At 37.0% G+C, this 26,328-nt stretch overlaps 2 protein-coding genes across 2 annotated transcripts in view; one reads left to right on the top strand and one right to left on the bottom strand.

The window, feature by feature from the left end:
• LOC135195795 (leucine-rich repeat neuronal protein 1-like) overlaps window positions 1-24,925 on the top strand; it is a 41,033-nt gene extending 16,108 nt beyond the window's left edge. Inside the window, exons 2-4 of the mRNA XM_064222273.1 lie at window positions 18,824-18,975; window positions 19,912-22,433; window positions 22,661-24,925. Of these exons, the coding sequence (XP_064078343.1) occupies window positions 20,125-22,224 (2,100 nt within the window). The 5' untranslated portion in view covers window positions 18,824-18,975; window positions 19,912-20,124 and the 3' untranslated portion in view covers window positions 22,225-22,433; window positions 22,661-24,925. The remainder of the gene's footprint in view (window positions 1-18,823; window positions 18,976-19,911; window positions 22,434-22,660) is intronic.
• LOC135195368 (uncharacterized) lies at window positions 2,923-3,989 on the bottom strand. The gene is made up of 2 exons (XM_064221629.1): window positions 3,792-3,989; window positions 2,923-3,522 (listed from the first exon to the last, which is right to left on the bottom strand). The coding sequence occupies exons 1-2, from the start codon at window positions 3,987-3,989 to the stop codon at window positions 2,923-2,925; spliced, it is 798 nt and encodes a 265-aa protein (XP_064077699.1).
• Window positions 24,926-26,328: the final 1,403 nt, after the last annotated feature.

Raw genomic sequence — 26,328 nt, 5'->3', positions numbered from 1 at the left:
TGAAACGCTTCTCCTGGAAGTAATTCTCCTCAAGACAATTTTCCTCCATTCTGTGAAGGCGATTTTTCTTGCAAGGATTCTCACGGAAGTAGCTTTAATAGAAATGATTTTCCTCGTAATTTTTTTCCCCGCGAGGATACATCTGGGAGTATTTTTAAATATATAATTTTCCTCGAGAGTATTTTTTTCGTATAAGCCCTTTCAAAATTCCCAGGGAATAAAATTTACTCCAATTACATCTCCTTAACACGATCTTCCTTTGATTTCGTCGCGATGAATATGCTTAAAGGTTAAGACCTTCTTTTCCTGAAGGAATCGAATCGAACGGCAGGAGGTTTCGTTCTCACTGCAGGATCAAAGTATTGATTTGGACAGAGGTAATGGTCTATTTTCCACTATGCCGCTTGGGGTAATTGGCTTCCTTTGTAGGACACCAAGGGATCTGTCAAGACAAGACCAAGGAAATAGAAGCCGAGGAAAGGAGGATAGATGGTCAGAAATTCCTGGGCTCTCTTGTCGCAGGATTTAATTCTGGACTGAAGGAGCTATGAGGGGAAGGGTAAGGGAAATACTTCACTTCCCATATTCACATTTCAGTTCTTTCTTGTCAAAATGAATTGTCTTGATTTCATCGTAGCTGCGGTCTGAACTTTTGCTTTCTTGCTGAAACTATTTCGTACTGTAGCTTTTCCTCTTCACGTGTCCTCCAGTCATCTGTGCTCTCAATACTCGGCCAACTCTTTGTGCTTCTCTCTTTTTCAAGTATAAAGCCCCATTTCAGAAAAGATATATCATCAATGATATTACCTTCCTATCGATTTACTTCAGACATTCCAAGTGTAGCAACTAAGCAGATTTTTTCCGTGTCACCTACCTTTGCGTTCACGTTTCCCAGCACAATCACGCATACTCTTCATCAGTAGAGCACAGAAACAGCAACTAGGAAACTTCTTCTTTCTTTCTAACTATTTATAATGACCGAAGTCCAGTCACTGAATCAAACACAAATTTCATTAGCACATCCCTACAACACAAATATGTAGTATACTTTGACAGCCATATAGTCTTCCTGAGAAATTATATCGTGCTCTTGCAATTATGTTTCACTAAACGTCATAATACGCAGTTATTCTTGTTTGTACTTGATCATTAAATATTTGGAGAAAAAAATTAGTCTTATTCTCTTCGCAGGTATTGTAGAGGTTTATCAGACTTTTAAAGAGTGTCCCCTAACCCCACCCCATTAAAAAACCCCTTACTGGTTGTCTGTTTTGTAGCGCAACTGCAGGGGCTTGCGCCTGCCCAATCAGAATAAGACCATTGACACCTCAACCAACCATACGAACGAGGCATGTAACGTCACGACGTTGAAGTCGTTACAGACATTTCATTCTGCAAATGAAATAATTACAATAATATTTTTATCCTACTTTACAGAGAAAATGTCAACAGACCTAAATTAAAATTAAATTACACTTACATTACGACTTACAAAAAAACAATAATAAGTATATTACAACAAAACCAATCAAAACAGAAGTAACAAATTTGAATATGAATCGACCAGTAAATTACAAATGGAATTGATCAATCAATACAGTTACTTACTCCAAGCTATTTAGTTGGAGGGCGCAGTCTTATTCTAAATTATTAATGGCGATCTCGAAAGAGAACCGCCCAGCTCCAGGCCTCAAGATCAAGTGTAAAACAACGATTCTTTGGGCAGATTTTCGCTTGTTAAAGAATTCGTCCAGTACCTAGTTTGGCAACTAAACGACCCCAAATTTTATAATTGGCTAGTTCAATAATGGAAATAGAAGACGCGATTCGTGTCTATTTACACTCCGGAGCTTTATCTCGGGTTAATTTTTGCTCTGTTATAAATTATACACGTTTTTTCATGAATATTTAAAATTCACGTTTGATCCTTTTTTGTAACAAATTTTACATACTAGAATTATAGATAAAACTTGATCTCATTTGATAAATAAGCAAGAAACCGGAACTTGAATTTTTTTTTTTTTGCATTTTTAATTTTTAATTTTTTTTTTTTACTCTTTTTTTACTTAATAAGAACATGAAACAAAACGAAAACATATAGAAAAGTACTCAATTAGATGAAATTGCACTTTTTGTAACAAAATTTTACGTTATATGCAACTGAAAATCACATGTATGTTACTGTAAATGTCTACAAATCAGTACGTTCATTGTTCCTCAGAATGACAACCAAATCTCTGACCGACTTAGTGACAAACTTAGATTTTTCATCAGACTTATACCGCACCGATACTGAACGTGTTATATTATCAGACGACTTGTTTTCAGAAACAACTTCGCCCCAATGCCACTTGTTACGCACGGGATTAGTATCTCTGATTATTACAATATCATTTATCTCTACTCCCCGGTTGGAATCTGACCACTTTTCTCTGGGAAGAAGAGCTGGAAAAATTTGATCATACCATATTTTCCACCAATGATTTAAAAAAAGTTCATTCAGTGCGAGTATTTTTGTGTACTCTATTTGCTCAGGTGTTTTAGCCAACTCGAAATCTAAAAGTTCACTGATATCACCGCTTGATCTACCCAAAATAAGGTCATTTGGACGTAGTAATCTCACAGCGTCTAATTTGGCAACATTATTTCTATGAACACCTAAAGGCCTATCATTTATCATATCAGCAACACTGTTACATTAGTCTCTGCAAACGCAACTTGGTAAATTCAGGTTTTCTCGAAGCAGTGACAGCTTCTAGAGTATTCTTCACAGTTCTGATCATCCTCTCAGCTTGTCCAACTGACGAATGAGCTCCAGATGGTACGAAGTGCCAGGTTGTTGTTTCGGGATTTGTCTGAATCTCTTTGCCATCTTGGTATGGTTCCAAAGGGCATCTCCATGACGTTTGCAGCACCACGGATTTACGAACCAAGATCTGCAGTCACAGACGTGGGTTTTCCGCGGATTCTAGTGAAAGCATCAAAACCTGCAAGGAAGCAGTTGGTATCATAACCTTCAAGGACCTCTATGTGGGCCGCACCAGATGCAAGACACACGATGACCAGAATCCAGGCTTTACCAGAATTTACCTGTAATTTCTCGTCTCGGCGATCTGCGATGGTATTGAACGGACCAGCTATGTCAATGACCACATGCTCGAATACTGGTGATCGCACGAGTTGTTCCACCTTACGAGGAGCGATCTCTACTTGGGCGATCTTCTTCCGTATAAAGCGACAATATGGGCACTGCGACACAACTTTGCTGACAAACCGTTTACTGTTGAGGATCCAGAACTGCTCACGTACTAGGGCAAGAGTAGTATCCGCACCAGAGTGCTGCGGTTGGTGACATTTACGCACCAAGATCTCTGCAAAGGGTTCAGAGTATGGTATAATCGCAGGCGGGTTTGATAGAGCAGCACCAGTACGACCTAGTGCTCTCCACACACCGTTGGCGTCCAGTATTGGGTTCAGTGACTTTAGCTTATGTTCCACATCTGTCTGAAGCGACTGCTGAGCCTGTTGAATAAGAAAAAAGTTTGATATTACTAACTCACGCTTGGTAGGCACAAATGTATCATTCTCAGCAAACCATCTCGAACGTTCTGCTTTCGTTATACTACTGATGGCAACTGGAGTAGTCTTCACTGTTCACTTCAGTCGATCTCTGAAAAATTGTGAAGCATTTTCCATAAATCTTATGATTCTAGAGATGCGACGTTTAATCTTCATCAGGCTGTCATTTTTTCAACCGTTATGTTAAATGTTTTTAGGATATCAAGAATAACTGAATAATCTTCATTTGTTCCACCATCAATCTGGACACATAGTGACTGGCATCTTCCAATGGTCATCCGTGGATCTTTTATTCTTATGTCCAGATCTTCTTTTTTCGCATGAACTTCATTTGCATGTTTGATTGGCCATTCGTTGATGTCCTTCTTCATGAAGTCTGGACCTTTTTGCCATCTGTAATCCTTTCCCATTTCAGATGGGTTAAGACCGCGTGACGCATCATCGCAACATTGTTTCCAGAGTCCACATGGTACCAATCACGAATATCAGTCAGAGTTTGTATTTTCACTGATACGGCTGGCTGTCCACATGTTTGAAACTTGTAGGGCTCATGACGCAGTTGTCCCAGAACTATGGTGCTGTCAGTTAGCAGCATTACCCTTTCAAAAAAAAAAATTGAAGCTTGATTTTTGACAATAGTCTGTTGCATTCTGGCACCCAGCAGACATCCAAGTAACTCACCACGGGGGATCGTTAACGTCGAATTTGTGGCCAAGGTTTTGCCTTTGACATGGCAAGAACAGATGCTCGCTCGCCATTTCCAACTTCCAGTTGTAGTACGCGACACATCCATAGGCAGTCTGAGAACTATCACAAAAAATTACTAGAGTGGGTTTGCCAACTGCAGTTTCAGGTGTAAGGCAGCGAACAAACCTGACTTCTTTTAGACCGTAGATTGAACGAATCACTTCTTTACACCGACTGCGGGTTGTAGGTAGGTCATCATTGCCATCTAGGATCGGATCGTCCCATTCCTGTTTGAGGCGGAATATTTGACCTAGTTCGTGCTTCAGGCAGATGGTAACCGGAGTTGCAAGTCACGTCGGATCATAGATGGTTGCTATGATCTGTAGATAATTTCTTCGACTGAAAGTATCAGGGAAGGCATCATCAAAGTCTTCTAAACTGATATCTTCCTCTGATCTAATGCCTCCTTTTCTTTGAGAAGTTAATCCTACCTGAAATGGAAATTTCATCGTTTGTAGAATGATATATTATACCCAGGATCCTTTCCTGCTCTGGTGTCCGTCACACATTGTCAGGTACATCCGGGCACTTCTTTATGTCGGCATCAATATCACTTTCACTTCCACCGATCATGAAATGCTTTATGATGAAGGATGCCTCACTGAGGACAATGTTGAGTTCCTTAGCAAGTTGTAATGCCGTGGAAACATCAACACTTGTAGTACCATCATCAACATACAAGTTCGATTTTACGAATTCGTATACCTGTGGGTACTTGTCCTTGAATTTCTCAGCTATGATGAGCATTGCTACACTGCATATACCACCTGCCGGAGTAGTTCCCCAGGAGTTTTGTAGTAATCGCAGCGTCTTGACTTCTTTTTCCTTGTCCAGTTGATTCCACAAAAGGCGGTGCAGATGAGATTCTTCTGTCTCAAGGCGAACAGTGAAGTATGCTTTACTTATGTCCATTGCAACCGGTATTTTTCTTTCCTGGAACCTTAACAGCAGGGTTGGAATTGGTGGAATCAAATTTGGTGGTGGTTCCCACAAGGAGTTTATAGCCTTGCCTTTAAATGGAACACTTGCATCAAATATGATTCTGAGTGGGGTTGAGGAACTATGCTCATTAAAGTGTGCGAAATGACAGCTGTAGTAGACTTTGCCACCATTCGATTTCCACTGCACATCCTCCTCAGCTGTAACCTCTGTCATATAGCCATCGTTGATCAACTTTTCAAATTCTTCTACATACCAGTTCTTTAAAGCTTCGTTTCTGGACATGGTACGCGTTAACGAATTTAGGCGTTTGAGGGCAATAGGTCGATTGTCCGACAAGGTACGGAAGCTTTCCTTCCATGGTAACTTGCAAATGAATATCTTCTGTTCAGGATCGTAGGTGAGACAACTCTTGTATGTCTGTACTCTTCGCTCCTCTTCTGAGTTTATGCCGACCGCGTCGCACCGATGACAAACCGGACCATCCTCTACTTCACACATACGATCAAACACAGTCTCAGCACTGGTCTTTATTGAAAGAACAGACTGTCCGCCATTTTCTGCAACCTGCTGCACGGAGCCATTGCTCCGGGCTTTATCTGTGGAAACTTCCCCTTTCAGCCGTTCAGCATGACTTACTGCAACTGATGACGTTGACTGCAGAAGAACAGCAGAAATCTTTCTGTTGAGGAGCTCCGACAGCATCACACTTGGTTCATGAGAATTGGCGGCAAAAAATGTCTCGTGAGAACCGTGGAGAATGAACCCAAAGTTAGTCTCAGCTAAAACAAGGTTTTCTCTTGTCTTCACCGTTCGCGGAAATATGCTGGCATGATTGTCTCCGATGAGCAACTCGATGTCACCGTGAACAGGCTCTAAAAGTTCTGATGGATCGACATCTTCTTTGAACATGTCAGCAGCTACATGATAACTGCCTCCATCAAGTTCACCAATATAATCGACCCCATTGCAATCAACTGCAGTCACGAAGTTACCTTCTGCATCGTAGAGTGGGATGCTGTACAGATCAGCCGGTCCCCAATCTTGTGGCTGGCTCTCCCCAGCAGTCCTCATCATTAAGTTCTTGATTCTGGATACTGGTTTGATACAAGCTTCCCTTGCCACCGAGTTCAGAATCTGTGAGACAGTGGCTCCCAAATCATAAAGAACTTAAACATCAAAAAGATTCCCTTTCCTTTTCATGAAGGCTGTATGACTAGGTCTCATTGTGTTCTGGCCTAGATGATGACGGAGTTTCTCGCAATCAACAGGACCATAAACCATGCTTGACGCAGCTAGGCAAGCAGCATGCAATAGAGTATGATGGTTGTCTGGCATCTTGCAATTAACCTCCTGACAAACGTGCTTATTTCTGCACTGATTTGAGGGGTGAGAACCAAAGCACTTTTCACACCGGTTATGTTCTTTCAAGGTTTCTTTCTTTTTTATGGACGAAAGACCTAGGAACACTCTGCATTCAGAAGTTTGGTGATCAGCCATAGAATGAAAAATACACGATTGAACGGAAGATGGGGAATTTTTTGGCTTCCTGGTTTTCGATTCCTTCCAACCGTTACCCTTTTTGGGCGTTCCATTCTTGCCAGGCTTGACACCTTTTGAACCGCTGTTACCAATGTTTCTGTCCTTACTGCTAACCTGATAATTCTTAACGACTATCGTCGGCTCTTCTCTGAAAATGTAACTAGAATGAGCTTCTGCTCGCAATTTAGCTGTTTCTTCGATTGAGGCTGCCGTGTCGGCCATTCCTAAGAGTAGATCAAAGGAGGCTTCGGCATCAAGGTCGTCTGCCAGAATTTTTCTGTCGATTCTCCTGCGCAGTTCTACTGGAATTTTTTCCATTACGATGGAAAATGCCGACTCACCTAACGCAGACGTTCGGTTTACCGATCTCAGGTCCTCTTTAGCGACAGTAAGTTCCGTTACCAATCGATGAAGACCATCTGCATCAGACTCGCTTCTGACAGGCCTAATGTCATGGACGTCCTTGAGGACTGCGTCACGGATGGTGTTTCCCCTTCCATAAATACAATCTAATGCTGACCATGCTTCATTCAAGCTCGATTTCGACTGAACAATGAGGCCTTCTCTCGAGTTTTCTCGCAATGCTTCTCTCAGTCTTAAAAGCGCCATCTCCCCAGACATCTGGCCCTGAACTAATAGCTCGAAATTTTTCTTGAATCTTTTATACGATCGAACTTCACCATCCCACGTCGGACAAGAAAGTTTCTTCAATTGGACGAATGACGAATTAGATTTGCTGACCGCATTAGCATGCTTAGGAATGTCCTCTTTTACCGATAGCTTTTCCATTCGTTCATTTATCTGCGTCCTCAGCTTGTGGAAGGTAACACCCGCATCACGCAATGTTTTCAAAGTTTCGTCACAAGTCAGATTGCCTGCGGAGACTCTTTTCAAATCACTATATGATTCACGAAGAGAGTTCAATGATAAGCTTAGATCATCAACAGTGGCGTTCTCTGCATCTGCTAAGATGGCCTCGGCATCTAAACTTTCAATAGTTCAGGTCTCAAAGGCAATGCCAAATTTCTTCTGAGTCGAAGATTTCACTTTCCTGGGAGGCATGTTTACGAGATTGAACAGTAAACAGTAGTACAACACTCGAACGATGAATTCAGCGACCCAGTTATGAGAAATGGAACACAAGAGGTATTGCTTCAAAACACCAACGTTGGGTCGATAACTGATAATAGCCACTTTTCTAGACGACGAGTCATTGACGTAACCAACTAGTCAGGCATTCTAACATTCAGCTTTCGCGAACTAAACTCGTTGACACTTTTGTTTGCTGTTGTTGACAATGAAGTAATTTATGAGTTGACCTTGAGGACAATTTACATACCACAAGGCACAAATTGGAGCGAACTTACTTTAAAGTTTCCTCGATTCCGCAGAGCACTTGGAAATGAAATGTAGCGCAACTGCAGGGGCTTGCGCCTGCCCAATCAGAATAAGACCATTGACACCTCAACCAACCATACGAACGAGGCATGTAACGTCACGACGTTGAAGTCGTTACAGACATTTCATTCTGCAAATGAAATAATTACAATAATATTTTTATCCTACTTTACAGAGAAAATATCAACAGACCTAAATTAAAATTAAATTACACTTACATTACGACTTACAAAAAAACAATAATAAGTATATTACAACAAAACCAATCAAAACAGAAGTAACAAATTTGAATATGAATCGACCAGTAAATTACAAATGGAATTGATCAATCAATACAGTTACTTACTCCAAGCTATTTAGTTGGAGGGCGCAGTCTTATTCTAAATTATTAATGGCGATCTCGAAAGAGAACCGCCCAGCTCCAGGCCTCAAGATCAAGTGTAAAACAACGATTCTTTGGGCAGATTTTCGCTTGTTAAAGAATTCGTCCAGTACCTAGTTTGGCAACTAAACGACCCCAAATTTTATAATTGGCTAGTTCAATAATGGAAATAGAAGACGCGATTCGTGTCTGTTTACATGTTTACCTCAAGATACAATCCAGAGTACAAAGCCAGACAAACATTTAAAATTCAGGGCAAAGGCCAAGCGCTGGGACTTGTGAGGCCATTTAGCGCTGAAAGGGAAAGTAAGAGTAAACATGTTTGAAAGGTGTAACAGGAGGGGAAACCTCAAAGCAGTTGCACTATGAATCAATTGTCAGGAGACGATGGAAAGTAAGATGGATGAAAGAGAATAGGAAAGGACGTACATTAAAAGGAATGGAAGGGGTCGCAGCTGCTGGCCGAAAAAACGCTGTAAAGACCCTTAAGTAATGCCTACAGTGCACCACGCGAGGTGCAGTGACGTCCCTACCCCACTACGGGAGTGTTTTCGAATAAGGAAGCTATCACCATGTCCTTTTCCACATTAGCTGCGACCCACCACAATCGACTAAATGCTAGGTACAAATTTAATTGAATAGATCGAGGCATTCTGCCTCATTCAGGATTCGAATCCGGGGTCTCTAGCTGGTGATGAGAGAATAAGAGAGAGAAGGCCGTAGAGATTTGGTGCCTTGTGGAAAGAACCGCCGGATTTAATCTTATTTTCTTTCCGAACTCAGCGGCAGTTAGTAATACTCGACGTTATCGCGACTGACGAAGGCTTGAAGTGTAATTGACGAGCTGTTATCGTTAATTGATAACTCTTGAGCCCCCTGCTTCATTAGATAAGCAAATACGTATATCAAAATACAAATAAATAGTAGGAGTAACTGAATAAATCATGAAGGATCTTCTGCAATCAGGCTCGGCTTTTAAGTGTTCCCTTTAAATAACATCCTCGACAGATTTTCGGAATTTTAATTAGAGGTGTATCTTTGAAAGTCGCGTCACTGGAAGTTCTCTAATTAAGATTGATTTCGGAGATGTGTCACGATTACATCGACAGAGAAGTCGACGGAAACCTGATAGGAATTTCAATCTATCTTGGATTCACGTCGCTTCACATCGAACTTTTCTGAATTTAATGACAGATTTCTGTCGAGAACATGAGAACAAATATCGTCAATGATGACGGATTTTTGTTAAGAACATAAGAATAAATATCGTCGATGATGACGGATTTCTATTAAGAACAAATATCGTGAATGATGACGGATTTCTGTCAAGAACATAAGAACAAAAAAAGTCAATGATGACGGATTTCGGTTAAGAATATAAGAACAAATATCGTCGATGATGAGGGATTTTTGTTAAGAACACAAGAATAAATGTCGTCAATGATAATGGATTTTTTTTAAGAATGAAAGAATAAATACTGTCAATAATAAGAATATAAAAGAATAAATAATGATAGTTATAACTTATTTCTGTTAAGAATATAACAATAAATATCGTCAATGATGACGGAGTTTTGTTAATTATATATGAAAAAATACTGTCAATGATAAGAAAATAAAAGAATAAATAATGATAATTATAACTTATTTCTGTTAAGAATATAAGAATAAATATTGGTAAAGATGACGGATTCCTGTTAAGAATATAAGATTAAATATTGTCAATAAAGACGGATTTCAATAAAAAAAATATAAGAATAAATATTCCCATTGATGACAGATTCCTGTTAAGAATATAAGGAAGAATATCATCAATGATAAGAATATAAGAATACATATTGTCAATGATAAGAATAAATATATCTAATGATAAGGGATATCTATCAAGAATATAAGAAAAATTATTTTCAATGAAGACGGATTTCTGTCAAGACTTTAAGAATAAATGTTGCCAATGGTAACGGATTAAGAATATAAGAATATATATTGCCAATGATAACGGATTTCTGTCAAGACTTTAAGAATTTGCCAATGGTAACGGATTAAGAATATAAGAATATATATTGCCAATGATAACGGATTTCTGTCAAGACTTTAAGAATTTGCCAATGGTAACGGATTAAGAATATAAGAATATATATTGCCAATGATAACGGATTTCTGTTAAGAGTATAAGGATAAATATTGTCAATGATAAGAATATAAAAATAAACAGTGGCAATGATAATGTATTTCTATCAAGAATATGAGAATAAATATTGCCAATGATAACGGGTTTCTGTCAAGAATAAGAAAATAAACATTTCCAATGGTGACGAATTTCTATCAAGAATATACATATTGACAATGATAACGGATTTCTATCAAGAATATGAGAATAAACATTGCTAATGATAACGCATCTCTGTCAAGAATAAGCGAATAAATATTGCCAATGATAACGGATCTCTATCAAGAATAAGCGAATAAATATTGCCAATGATAACGCATCTCTGTCAAGAATAAGCGAATAAATATTGCCAATGATAACGGATCTCTGTCAAGAATAAGCGAATAAATATTGCCAATGATAACGCATCTCTGTCAAGAATAAGCGAATAAATATTACCAATAATAACGGATCTCTGTCAAGAATAAGCGATAAATATTGCCAATGATAACGGATTTCTATCAAAGAAAACAAGACTAAATATTGTCAATGAGAAGGATTTCTGTCAAGAATAAGAGAATAAATATTGCCAATGATAACAGATTTCTGTTAAGAATATAAGAGTAAATATTTCCAATGATGACGAATTTCTATCAAGAATATAAGGATAAATATTGACAATGATAACGGATTTCTATTAAGAATATGAGAATAAATATTGCCAATCTTAACGGATTTATGTCAAAAATATAAGAGTAAATATTACCAATGGTAACTGATCTCTATGAAGTGAAAATTACACTGTTCATACAAAGAGGAAGAGAAGAGAGAGATTGAAAACTTCTGCAGTAAGTTGACTTATAGTCGCTCATAAGAAGCTGAAAATCCAGCCATTATGGCGCTATTGACGGTGTCACTAGTCGTTAACGATGATGGAGCTTTTTCATGATGATGATGATGATGACGATGATGATGATGGCGACCTACAGATTGGAAATTTGGCCTGATGAGAGAGAGAGAGAGAGAGAGAGAGAGAGAGAGAGAGAGAGAGAGAGAGAGAGAGAGAGAGTGCGGTTTCATTCCATTTTTACCAAAAAAAAGGGCAAATTTTCATAGCTCAAAAGAATACTATTAGGAAATTTTTATAAACTCCCTATCGTAACAACTCGTAGAGAACCAATAAATACACAAATAAACAAATAAGTGAAGATAAAAAGCCGTTGGCATCTTGCTGTAGAATTGTCTGCGACAAAGAGCAGTACACATAAATATTTAATATTACTCCGCTAATCAATTTTACTTAAAAAGCAGTCCAATCTTCACCTTACAACAGAAATTTGCGATTTCTGTTGTAAGGTGAATCAACAGAATCAACAAACAAACATTATCAGGTTTTGAGGAAAAGATAATACAATAGAAAGAAATGTTTAACATTACTACGCCAATCAATTTCAGTTTAATCAGTCCAATTTTCACCTTAAACCGAGATTTGCGATTTCACAACAGAATCAACAAACAAACATTATCAGGCTTTGAGGAAAGTATAATGTATTAGAAAGAAATGTTTAACATTACTACGCTAATCAATTTCAATTTAATCAGTCCAACTTTCACCTTACAACAGAGATCAGTGATTCATAACTAAAACTATCAAAATGTAATTATGAGGCTCTGAGAAAATCTCATCTACAAACAACAAAACGGCGCTAAATCCGTAGCATTACGGGTGACAGTAGCCCGGAGCCCCTCAAGCCTTAAAGATGTGGTGATACCGCGTGTCACCACCAGGTGGCTTGGCTTCTCATAGAACTGTCAACCACAAAATGAATTGTTGGCAAAGGAGTCCCGTAGATAAGACGGAGACAGCTCGCCTCGTCTTTTTATGACTCGGGATATTTCTTGTCATATACACACACTAACAAACATACGCACACACTCATACACAAATACATGCACACACACACACACACACACACACACACACATATATATATATATATATATATATAGTATATATATATATATATATATATATATATATATATATATATATATATATATAGATATATATATCTATATATCATATATATATAATTACATTAATCATAGATTCTAGAAAAAACAACGAGACATTAACAACACCACGAAACTATCTACTCTTAATATATTCTTAGATTTTGTTCTGTACATCTTAAAATATTCATCTTAAACGTCTTCAAATGGTACCGGGAACACAGAGAACGATGGAGGATACTTAACCTTGAGGTGAAGAGCGTTAAGTACGAGAGTCTTTTAAAAATATATATTATGCAGTTATGTCAATACACATTTATACAATTAGATTTGTTTTGGAGTTTCTGATATTGTCGCAAATCGATGACATTACCGAGGCGCTTCTTATATTTTGATTTATCCTCCATTTACTTGATTCGAATTTTAATATAGAATTTAGGCCAAAGGCCAAGCACTGGGACTTATGAGGTCATTCAGCGCTGACACGGAAATGAACAGTAAGGAGGTTTGAAAGATGTAACAGGAGGAAACCCTCAAAGCAGTTGCACTATGAATCCATTGTTAGGAGAGGGTGGAAAGAGAATATGAAAGGAGTTACAGTAAACGGAACGAAAGGAGTTGCAGCGAGGGGCCAAAGGCACGCTGCAAAGAACCTTAAGTAATGCCTACAGTGCACCACCATAGGTGCACTGACGGAAATAATCCCCTTCCGGTCTACTGAATCTGTTTTTCGCTTTTAAATCCTTAGTGCTCACGAATGTCTTTTACTGTCATCTAACAGTGTTCTGTCACGTTAAGAAAGGTTTATCAAATATCTATTTGCGCAACAAAATCTTGCATTTCAATTAAAACAAACTTCTGTAACAACAATATTTACGCGACAAAATCATTTGTTTCGATTTACAAACCTCTGATCTGGATTACAGAAGTTTGCTAATCGAAATAATGTTAGAGTCGTTTAAATAATGTTTTTGTGGGACTTTTAAACTTCACATTCATTCACGTTTAATTTTGTTGCATCAAATCTTTTATTTATTTAATTTTATTTTTATTTTTTGCTAATGTCTCTCCATTTTGCCTTGCTCTCTAATAATAATAATAATGATAGACCAGACGTGACGTTAATTGAGAAAATCCAAAAGAAAGTATCACTCGTTGATGTCGCAATACCATAGGACACCAGAGTCGAAGAGAAAGAAATGGAAAAAAATGGATAAGTATCAAGACCTAAAAATAGAAATCAGAAGGATGTAGGATATGCCAGTGGAAATTGTACTCATAATCATAGGAACACTAGGCACGATCACAAGATCCCTGAAAAGGCATCTGGAAAAACCAGTGGCTGAAGTAGCTCCAGGTCTCATGCAGAAGAGTGTGCTCCTAGAAACGGCGCACATAGTTAGAAAAGTGATGGACTCCTAAGGAGGCAGGATGCAACCCGGAACCCCACACTATAAATACCACCCAGTCGAATAGGAGGACTGTAATAGAAAACAACAACAACAACAACAATAATAATAATAATAACACTAATAATAATTATGATAATAAAAGCATCCTTTTGCCATCGAATACTTAGATTTTTCTTGATTGAGTTTCACGTCCCTTTCTTGAATTTCAGTTGAAACCTTATTCATAATTATTTGTTTATTTCTCATGTGAATGAAATACCAACATTCTCTAAAGCTTTATGCAATTACAGGTTCATTGGAGCTTCAGAAACGAATGAATGAAACGTTAATAAAACATAAATGGACGTCAATAAAAATCGGACAATCAGTAAGTAATGAGAATTAAAGGTGAAATAACATCAAATGAAAGAGGAAGCGAGCAGATAACGATAAGTAATCAAGAAACCAATCAACATGAAGAACAGAAACCGGTCATTGTGGTAATTGGCAATATACTCGAAGATGCATAGAATAAGCCACTAATGATGAAATAAAGAGAAAATTAGTTACGCTTCTGGTGAAGATGGATGCATTAAAAGAAATATTCACACGATACAATTATCATTGTAGTTATTTGTGACGTTAAATCCAACTTCTTATCTCTTCTTGTATCTTTGGTGCATCCTGGTCTACTATTTATAGATAAGCATTGCCATATATCTTCGCAAGATTTCTACAACCATTAAGAACACAGAAACGAATGAAAAAATAGACGGTAATATCAAGTAACGACGTGATAAATCAGCGTCAACATTTCGAAATAGCAACTCAGGCGAAGACAAAGGTAGATAATGGCGCAAGTAATTGTCAAACGAAATAGAAAATGAGGTGCTTCTCTGATACTGAAACTGCATTTCCCCGGAGTCTTCGTGTCGCAAGGGCCATGCAACGCTGGAAACGGTCATAATCAATCCATAATCGTTTTGCAGTGAAATCTCCCGTTATTAATCTAAAACCGATATCAGGCCCGACATAGTCGGAAGCCTTTGTCCTCCGCTATAAATGGGGTAATTGCATTTTGGATTACTTCCGGTTATCAGCATCCCTCCGGCGAATTTCTAATTGGCGTTTCACGACAGTGATATCGTCATTATTATTATTATTATTATTATTATTATTATTATTATTATTATTATTATTATTATTATTATCAAGAGCTTGGACTTTCCAGTCCATCCCATGAGTGAAGGTTATCGTGGGTTATCGTTATTGTAGTATCGTCTCGCGGGTTTGGTATTGGCATTAAGTTTGTGGATCAGGTAAGATTTTGGTTTTATCACCTGAGGTGGTATTTTTTTTTTTATTTTTTTTTTTTTTTACTGCCATTTCGTTGTGTTACTATCAATAAATTTTATTCTGATAGCTTTTTCAAATAAGACATTTTAGCATATCTTAAGGCATTTTTACCTAACTAAACTGACGCTCTTCAAAGGATATTTAAAAATGCCTGATAACCACAATAGGAATATTTCCATTTTCCAGTGCTTTCAAGGGACATGGGCCCAACCAACTTACCCTTAGAATCTGCAACCTTAAGGAATGAAACGTAATCAGATATAAAATTTAGGCCTAATGCCAATCGCTAGGACCTGTCAGGTCATCCAGCGTAAATGAGGGAATATAAAACAATTCTCAGGAGAGGGTGGAAAGTAAGATGGAAAGTAAAATGAATCACGGGGGTTGCAGCTAAGGGTAGAATAGGACGCTATAAAGAACCATATGTAGCGCCTACATTGCACTGCGTAAGGTGCACTGACGACACTACCCCACTACGGGAAGCAAAATATATCAAGTCTAGGCACCTATACTAATCATCAAATTGTTGGGTTTTTCTGCTTTCTAATTTTTTCAAATTTGAGAATTCTCTACTGAAGAACCTTGAGTAGTTAGTTAGAAGCCTTTCATGAAACTCGTCTCACACGAATCTTTGATATATATAAATAATAATAATGTGAAAATACAAACACGATGTTGCCCAACAAATTGTCATTTCTGAAGTTGTCTCCCTTCAAGTCGATACTGTACTGCTACTTTTATATTCCAAGAATTAAGTTGCGCGTTTTCTTGCCTGAACGGTAACGCGGAAGTAACTAGACTCCCTTGTTCGTTAGGCAGACAAATAATTTAAAAAAGAAAATCTTTTTTGAGAGCCACAAAGGGTTTCGTAAATTTGCATACTTTGGGATATACTCGTATGTTGTGAATCATGACTGTTATTAAGTAAAACGCAAGGAGAAGTGAATGTACTGCAATTATGTACACATACATACGAGTACATGCATACATAATATGCAAGTGTTTATAGGTGTAGCTTCAAGAATTCTCCCCTCCCCATTGTTCTCCTTCCCTTGAAAAGATATTTTGTTTAAACGACCCCGCCCCTCACCCCCCCCCTCCCATCCTGAAGCAACCGCTTACCAAGGAACAAATCCAATCAGCGTAGTGACTTTCTTTATTTTCCATTTTTGTTCTCTCGTTTTTCTTCCTCATTCGTTTCTCCTCAACCTTTTCCTCATTCTTCCTTCTTAGACGCCGAGATATCTCTGAAAGGGCCGTCCGTCACTTCATCAATCAGATATGGCGGACAATAGTAGCTGAGCACCTCCTCCCCTATACCTGCTGCTTCAGCCAAAGTAATGAATTCTATTATATCCGAGTCCCGTGGATGCCTTTGGAGGGGAGCCAATTCATCAGTGCGATATAGTGGAAAATAGACTATCACCTGCTCCTGGATCAATACGGGTACCAACCGTAATCAGGTCCTGCCGGGACAGGAAGCCTTTCAGTCACAATGGCTCCGCCCTGTCACTGGCTGTCCCGCTGGCGTTAACACTTTAATCCGTCCTCGACTGAATGGGATGCCAATGCCGCACTATTTTCCGGCATTCACTCACGGCAATGGAATGGAGGTTATTCGGTTTCCTCCTGGCACCAGTCAACAGTCAGTCAGGATTACAGCCACTAAATACCTTTGCCAATCAACTGGCAAGATTACTGTTATCTATTTTTTTTTTTTACCTATCATGAGTCAGGATCAAAGTTTTTTTTATATATATTTTTAACAACTAGTGGTCTTTAATACAAGTATTTAAAACCAGTCAACAGTCAGTCAGGATTACAGCCAATAAATACCTTTGCCAATCAACTGACAAGATTACTGTAATTTGGTTTTATTTCATTTTTTTTACCAATCATGAGTCAGGATCAAAGTTTTTATTTTTTTTATTTTAACAACTAGTGGTCTTTAATGCAAGAATTTAAAACCAGACAACAGTCAAACAGGATTACAGTCATTAAATACCTTTGCCAATCAACTGGCAAGATTACTGTTATCTGGTTTTATTTTTTTTAACCTATCATGAGTCAGGATCAAAGTTTATATGTATATATATATATATATATATATATTATATATATATATATATCATATATATATATATACATATATATATAATATATATACATATATATATTATATTAATTATATATATTATATATACATTATATTATTAATTATAAATATTTAAATTTATATATCATATATATATATATATATATATATATATATACATATATATATATCATCTATATATATATACTATATATATATATATATATATATATATATACATATACTCCTTATATATATATATATATATATATATATATATATATATATATATAGATATTTATATATATATATATATATATATATATATATATATATATATATATATATATATATAAACCCGTGTCAGCCAACAGTCAGGCTTGCTAGTATCTCATTTTTAAGCAGTCATCCGTCAGATATATAAACTGTAACCTTTGCTAAAACAACAGTTAACTTTGAGCCTTCTATTAAATTATAATCAACCCCTCTATTCATCAATTATTATTAACCTTCCTAGTCATCAGTTATGATTACAGTTAGCTAATACCCTTGTGTCACCTAGTGCCTTTATAGCATCTATCACAATTAACTATTTTTTTTAAAAAAACAGATTTAGTTCTTGCTCCCACACTAAAAAAAATATCAATATCAAACATTTGGTACGTTATTAATTCACTTCAGAGTTGTTAATGGCTGTGAAAAATTTGTAAAGATGCATAATAATACCAAACTAATAAGTTGTTTAAAGAGTTATACCAAAGAATTAGAATAAATAAATTTAACTTCACGTCACTAATAACTATAATGACATTTGTATCGTTAAAATATTTCTTTTTCTACTTATCGCCGTGGGACTAGATAACAGAAGAATATTATAGTGGGTGGTTCTAAATGCCATATAAAAATGCTATGGCCAGTTTCAAAAAAGTAACCTTGCATTTATGAGTGATCGATTTCTACAGACTGGCGACGTGAAAAGTACGGTCATCGACGCCAAAAAATACATTCTTTGCCAAATTAATTTCCTTGAAGACCACCCACCTCTTTTAATTATGACTAACCGCTTGATTTGTATTCTACTGACCTGCGTCACAATGTATCTGGACATAGAAGCCAGAGATTTGTTATTTCCTAAAATAATTGATCTAAGCCTCAGATGTAATCGTTGTCAAACTTAATGAACTATGGTTTTGTGATGATTTATTTACATATACTTCTCTCTCTCATTCCAGATGATCAGCACAGCAAAGTTCTGAAAGTTCACCCCCCATTCGAAAATTGCTACAACCCCAGGGGAAAGAATGATCAGCAGAGCACAGTTCTGACAATTCACCCCTCATTCGAAAATTCCTACAACCGCAGAGGGGAAGGACTGGAATACCTTGTAAGTGTTATTGATGTTATCTGGAAACATTTCATACAATTGATGGAAGTGTTTATTTGCTATAACTACGCAACTTATGATTATATATTCTTTTGCAAGTCATAAGTGAACCTTAAAAATAAACATATTTGTCAGTTTACTTTCTGTTAGGAACGAAACTGAAAAACCGTGCAAAAGAAGAGATCTTTTATTATCATCAATAAAACTTAGTAAAAGCAAAAGAAACAGTTCATTACAATTTAGAAAGCTGAATTACAATGAGCAATTTTTCTTTTACATTTTGATCAGGTCAAAAAAGACAGTGTGTAGTGAGGTAAAGACGTCCTTTTCTTAGATGTACCTTTTCTTTGGAAGCAATGGTAGCATCAAGTGACTGAAATAGGGACCCTGATATATATATATATATATATATATATATATATATATATATATATATATATATATATATATATATATATATCAGGGTCCCTATTTCAGTCACTTGATGCTACCATGACAGTGGTCCATGGGTCTTTTAAGTGACATGTGTAGATATATAATACAAATAAAGATAGATATATATATATATATATATATATATATATATATATATATATATATATATATATATATATATATATATATATATATATATATATATATATATATATATATATATATATATATATATATATATCTTTATTTGATGTTTTATTATATATCTACACATGTCACTTAAAAGTCCCATGGACCACTGTCATGGTTTTCTTACATTGCTGTTGATGCCTATTGATTCAGATTTCTGTCGATTTATTTGTATTTGCTAACTACTAATTTGGTATCTTTTCTCTGCTTTTAAACAGGATCATTTCATTAAGTAAAAGATTGCATTAAGAATTAATGTCAATGCACACTTGGTCAATGATATAATGATAATAATGATAATACTTTTTTCAGGTGTCAAAATACATCTGGCGAGTGATACTGCAGAAATGATTTAGGACGTTCACGGCACAATATCTCTATTATATTCGAAGAACGAACTTTCCAGTTGAGGTGTTGTCATTCCAAGATTGTTTCCTCCACCGCAGTTCGATTAAAGGCTACCGAAGTCACCCAACAAAATTCCATCATCTATGGTTATCATAATTACATTATTATCTTCCCACCATGAAAAAGGAGAGAAAAACGTCAATGGCGGCCCAACTTAGGTATGTTTTGGTGACGTCGACCGTCTACACCTGTATAATCAGCACGGCTGGCATGACGACAGAAGAATTTAAGACATATAGCTACAACTCTTCGTGCTTAGAGAAATGTTATTGCGACATTATTCGGTCCAGCCACCTTCACAGGGAGCTAAAAACCATCAACTGCTCCTTTGCGGACATGAAGAATTTTCCAGAAACATTGCCCAAAGACCTGCAAGCGCTAAATCTTAGAGGGAACTCCATTTTTAATGTCCTTGACAGCATTTCTCAACTAAATGAGCTCCAGGAACTGGACCTGTCTGGAAACAGAATCAAATCTTTTGGTCGAGGCGAAATGTTCCAGAATATGTCACGCTTGAGTTACCTGAATATTGGTAAGAATTCTGTGTCCACCATCTTCCATGATAATCTGAGAGGTCCAAAAGCTCTGACACATCTGATTCTGTCTAACAATAAGATCAACTACATTGAAGACGAGGCTCTGATTGACCTGTTCAATTTACAGATACTTGATCTGGAGCACAACCTCCTTGGATCATTGTATGAGGAATGGTTCCATGGGCTTGGAAATTTAGTTGCCCTCAATCTTGCACACAATCGAATCCACAACATCCCATCATCAGTTTTCCGTGCTCTAGTTTCCTTGCAAAGACTTCATTTGTCAGGGAACAGGATTTCTATAGTTGATCCAAGAGCCTTTTCAGGTCTTGTAAGCCTGCAAGTACTGAAGATGGAGGATAACCTCCTTTCAAGGGTGCCAACAACTGCTTTTCAGAGCTTACCATTACTAGAGACTTTAACACTGGACCAAAATCCCCTGACAAAACTGAAGCCATTAGACTTTTCCCATCTGAGCGTTACCAGAATCAGTCTAAGCCAGATGCCAGAGCTTGTAATCATTGATGCCAAAGCCTTCTACAGTTTAGACAATATTACTTACATCCAAATAACAGAAAATAAGAAGCTCACCTACATTGATCCTCGGGCTTTTAAAGATGTCGATTCTCTACTAGAACTTCAACTTCACAAGAACAACATACAAGGTTTGCAAAAGGAAATGCTCCAGTTTCTACCAGAAGGGACGCAGATGTCACTATACGATAACCCTTTTCGATGTGACTGTAACATTCGCTGGATACATAACCTGATTTCAGAAAAAGATGGCGCTAATCTAACAATTATTGAGCCTGAACATTTGGTTTGTGAAACTCCTCCTCAACTCAAACACAAGCTGCTAAAGGATTTAGATATCAATAAAATTCCAAAAGTATGTGCTCCCAATGTACTTAACCTAACGAGAACACAGACAATCATGGGAAAAGTAGGAGAAAAGAAAATTCTGGAATGTAGAGCTCTTGGGTCTCCTATTCCAAACCTATACTGGAAGTTGCCAGATGGAACGTATGTCAATTCAACTCTCAATGAAGTAAGGCGAAGGTTCTTTTCACCAGGAACTCTAATCTACTACCATTTACAGCCAACGGATGGTGGAAAGTACACTTGCTATGCCTACAACTCTGCTGGCAAAAGCAACTTTTCTATTGCCCTTAATGTGACTGGAATTGATATACATCTATTCCCAATACGCGTCTCATCTACCTTTGTTACTCTAGTTTGGAATGGCACAGAGCGCCGTGCTTTCCCCACCTATAAGATCACGGTTACTGAGGTTGATGCTAATGGTACAGAAATTGAGAAGCTGGATACCAGAACAGCGAGTTCCCTCAGGAAAAGATTTACCATCAGCCGCTTACAGCCTGAGACGCACTACAAGTTCTGCCTGGGCTACGAAGACAACAGTGGCTACTGGCTTCTGATTTCCTGTTGCTACACAAACACTCAGGATATCGAATTCATGTTACAAGGTATTTCAAGGACTTCAAACGTTGCGGTGGCTGCTGTGGTTGGCATAATACTAGTGATGACAGTAGTGGTATGTCTAGTGTCAGTATTATCCAGAAAATACCGCCACAGGATGTACGAGACGCCTGACAAAAGTGCCGACGGATCCATCATTCCTTTGGACAATCTGTATAGACCACTTTTGATGGGGTCATGACATACCAGAGGGGGCGAAGGCCTCAGCGCTCCCTCAATCCTTCGTCGTCCTCCTTGTTGCTCACCCAACCCGTCCTCTCCAGGGCCTCGAACACCACCCTTACGCCCACGTCACAGCAATGCCTCTTCATACAACAGTCCCAGAACAACACCTATCCTACATCGACGTCAGGGCAGCTATGAAGATGCTTCTTACGTGACCTCTTCTAGGTAGGAAAGCGTTTGTATCTTATTTCACTACTTTGAAAATGCTTCTTTTTCAAATATTCCAGTTATTCATAACAGCAGTTATGTCTCCATTTTTTTTTTCAAGTAATAACACTGAAGTTTGTAGTGGCTTCTGGAATAAAGGATGAAATAAATTATGTAATATCATCGTATATAAAGTGCACCTAAAGCAGTACAAAATATCTTATTCTTTAAATATTCCCATCCAGGTTGGAGAGTCCAAGGTCTGGAACGGCCAGGCTGCTGGACCAGGCCATTGAGTCCCCGAGTGAAGTGTTGCCTTACACAGCCGACGTGGAGACCATGCCCATCATCCAGGAGACGCAGCTCTCCTCCGGATAACTGTTCATGCCCGCTACCTTCATTGTCTAGCTGGGCATCTAAGTGTCTGGCTTCACTGGAGGCCATTTCAGAGACTGTCCTACTTATCTTTAAGTGGCTTACCAGCAAGTGGCCCTGAGTGACCTTTTTTATATCAGTAATAACCCTATGGAATACTTGATGTGCTACAACCTTTTTTGCTCTTTACAAGAGCGATACCGAAAACACAATTTAGCTTTTAATGGTGAATGTAAAATATATTTTATCAACTGTGATTGCGTGATAAACTGTAGTTTGAGAAGACTGTACATTTAACGCAAAGGCATAATATTTAAACATATAGAATCTGATTTGTTGGTATCACTCTGCGCGCATTTCCATTTGCCATTGTGATAGATGATCGCATGAAGTTTTGAAATTGCTCTCGAGTTAATGAAAAAACTGAAAAATTACAATGTCAGTGACAACAAAGAAAAATAAATATAATACGGGAAAAATCAATATACATTAAAGTCACTGACTTCATAACAAAGTCATACGAATCTGGTATACATGTCAAGGAATTATTTCTTCAGTATTTGCCGGGAATGATGAATTACTACCGAACCTTTATTTTTTGGGAAGAATACAATTTACATTTATATAAAAATTTATTGAAAAGATGCTTTTGTTATTAATTGTATTAACTTATTTAATTTTTGTATATCAATTGACTTGCTATATTAATATTTGAAGTAGGACAGTGAAAGATCAATTAATAAGAAAAAGTAAGTAGCAAAAATAAGTGTGTATGTGTGTGTGCTTGGGAAATAAAGACAAAAGATGCAGATGAGAAAACTCTATAAATTTTAATTCATAAAAGCATGGAAGTGAGAGAGAAATGCCACGAGAGAAGATTGTTAAAAAACATCTGTTTGCAAAGTATCATAACTGTAAGTCCCCTGAACAGATACAACATGCTATTCAGAATGAAACAGTATACAAATCAGACATTAAATGCATTCAAGAATAATAGTTTGTTAGTCATATCTGGTAACTCCCTGTGTAGTTTTGTGAAAAATCACAGATCAAATCAAATAACATTGATTCATGAAATTTCTGATTTCGAATCACCTCTGTTTTGTGTCAAGACACTAGATAGGCAAATCAGAGATGGCAAACCTCCTTAAAGACAATTTGCATAGTTAAAATAATACTCTTCGTCTTTTTAAGTTTTTTTTTTTATCAACAGGAAGTACTTTTTTTTCCAGCAGCAAGAAGTTTACGTTTCCTACCAGTCGACAATATAAACAATGAGCAAATAATCCCATATTTACTCCATAATCTAATCAACTGTGGTCTGGAAAATAGTGAATCATTACAAATACTCATAAGTGGTAGATGACCTGACAGACTAAATCACCACACTTGTGGACGATTTAGAAATACCTAAGAGTTAATTCTTATTTCAAGTACCTGAATTTGAAAAAAATACAATATGGAACCGTACAAAAACAAATTAGCATCTGTTGTCAGTGCATCCTTTTATGTGTAAGTTTTACATACACCTTTTCAGGTTTCAGTGAAGACAGGAATATCTTGAAAAGGCAACGCTGGACAACGTATTTATTCATTTGAAAACTCAAACAGCCCATATAAGGTGAACTGGAAAAACTCCCCCTCTAAAAACGCTGAATAGGAAACACTTTCTGACAAAACCAGGATATACTGGCAAAACTGTGAGCGTGTGTGCATGCAAGTTTTTATATGTCTTTAACACCATTTAGATTTCCCGTGCTCTGTAAAAAAACAAAAGAAAATCTTCCCACTTTTGCATCAACCACCCCAGCAAATTCCTTAAGAGTTGCCATCTTCAAATGGCTCCGTTTTCCACCTTGTCAAACTTGTAAAAACGTGTTAAAGAGTTACTGAGAGTCCAGTGAGACAATGAAACTTTGTATACACCATTTCTACACACGAAAAGTCGATCTTATACAATATTGAATCTTTTATGGCTGAATATGTCTGTTCAATCGTCCAGCTTTATCTTAATGTAACTTATATACATGTACTGCTGCTGCTGCATCGCAGGCAGAGCTAAATAATAAAGATATGTACCTCATATTGCCATTATACGGTGTTCTTTTATAAAATAAAATTGAAATGTAATATAAGCGTGTTATTCTGTCAGACAGACTTCTCATTCTTTTTTCCGTTATAATCCTCATGTGAATTTTGAAAACTTTGCAGGTATTCATAATATTGCTCCGTGAACTAAGAATATATATTGAACAGTGTGTTTAGCTCTCAGTCCCTAGGTAAATTATCACCCATCCATTACCGTGTTTCTGAATGTTCTAATATTACCTCTGAATTTATGGCCTAGGCAAAACATCATTCTAGAAAATAAATGATACGACAGCATACCATGATTGAGCGTGGACGTTTCGTCCGATTTATATGTTGACAAGTGCATCAGATATTTATCTCTTTACTTAACCAGGCAAACTCAACGTTCATTTCTTGGAAACACTGAATCGAGAGAGGGAAATGCTACGTGTGACTTTAATAGAATGACTTATTCCTTGATTCTGCCAAACCTCTGGACTGTTAATTGAAAGTTAATTTATAGCCATTTGCATTCCAAATACCCTCTGCCGGTATATCTTTATGAAAAATAGATAATTTGATTTATAGCTTACTGACATCAAAACAGAAAAGGCCATAAATGCCGTTGGTGATATTCCATTTCTTTGGGAATGCTGATATATTCTTATAATATTCCATTTCCTATCTGGTTATTGTTTTTTAATGCTTTCACAGATTTCCCGTAAAGTGTTTATGATTGCATCCACGGCTCTTCAAGCCAGACTTCTTAGTTATGAGTTTACATCTTACTATAGGAAATGCAATCATTCATTTTCTTTTGAAATTTTCCACTTTCACCAACAGAAGGTGAAATGTCTTTAAGCATCGTAATCTCAAATGTAATTTCTTTTGGCTAAAACTACTTGATGTTGTGAGACTTAATTACCCTTACCAGTGTACGAGTCTTGCTCTTAGCTTGTGAGCAATGAACAGTATTGGAATCCTTAACTGTACGATAGCGAATCATTGCAGAAATTTTAGGCCAAAGCAAATCTTAAGCTCTTTGACTGTTTTTATTACTATTACTATTATTGGTCGGTCATATTCCGGGAGCTCCCCCATTTTCCATTTTTAATAATAATAATAATAATAATAATAATAATAATAATAATAATAATAATAATAATAATAATAATAATAATTTTTTGGGGTAGGGGGTCTATCACAGTCCTCCTATTCGACTGGGTGGTATTTATTTATAGTGTGGGGTTCCGGGTTGCAAGTCATCCTGCGTCCTTAGGAGTCCATCACTTTTCTTACTATGTGCGCCGTTTCTAGGGATCAACACCTCTTCTGCATGAGTCCTGGAGCTACTTCAGCCTCTAGTTTTCCCAGATTCCTTTTCAGGGAATCTTGGGATATCGTGCCTTCCTAGTGTTCCTTTGATTATGGTTATAATTTCCACTGGCATATCCCATATCCTTATGAT

Source organism: Macrobrachium nipponense, chromosome 16 (genome assembly GCF_015104395.2).
Source record: "Macrobrachium nipponense isolate FS-2020 chromosome 16, ASM1510439v2, whole genome shotgun sequence".
Taxonomy (NCBI): domain Eukaryota; kingdom Metazoa; phylum Arthropoda; class Malacostraca; order Decapoda; family Palaemonidae; genus Macrobrachium; species Macrobrachium nipponense.
Note: the sequence above shows the minus strand (reverse complement) of the source record. Positions and strands in the feature narration are given on the sequence as shown.

Coding starts and splice junctions, on each gene's coding strand:
- LOC135195368 (XM_064221629.1), bottom strand. CDS start 3,989: ATGGGAAAGGATTACAGATGGCAAAAAGGTCCAGACTTCATGAAGAAG. Junction 3,523..3,791: donor GAACAAATGAAGATTATTCA/GTTATTCTTGAT, acceptor CTTATTCAACAG/GCTCAGCAGTCGCTTCAGAC.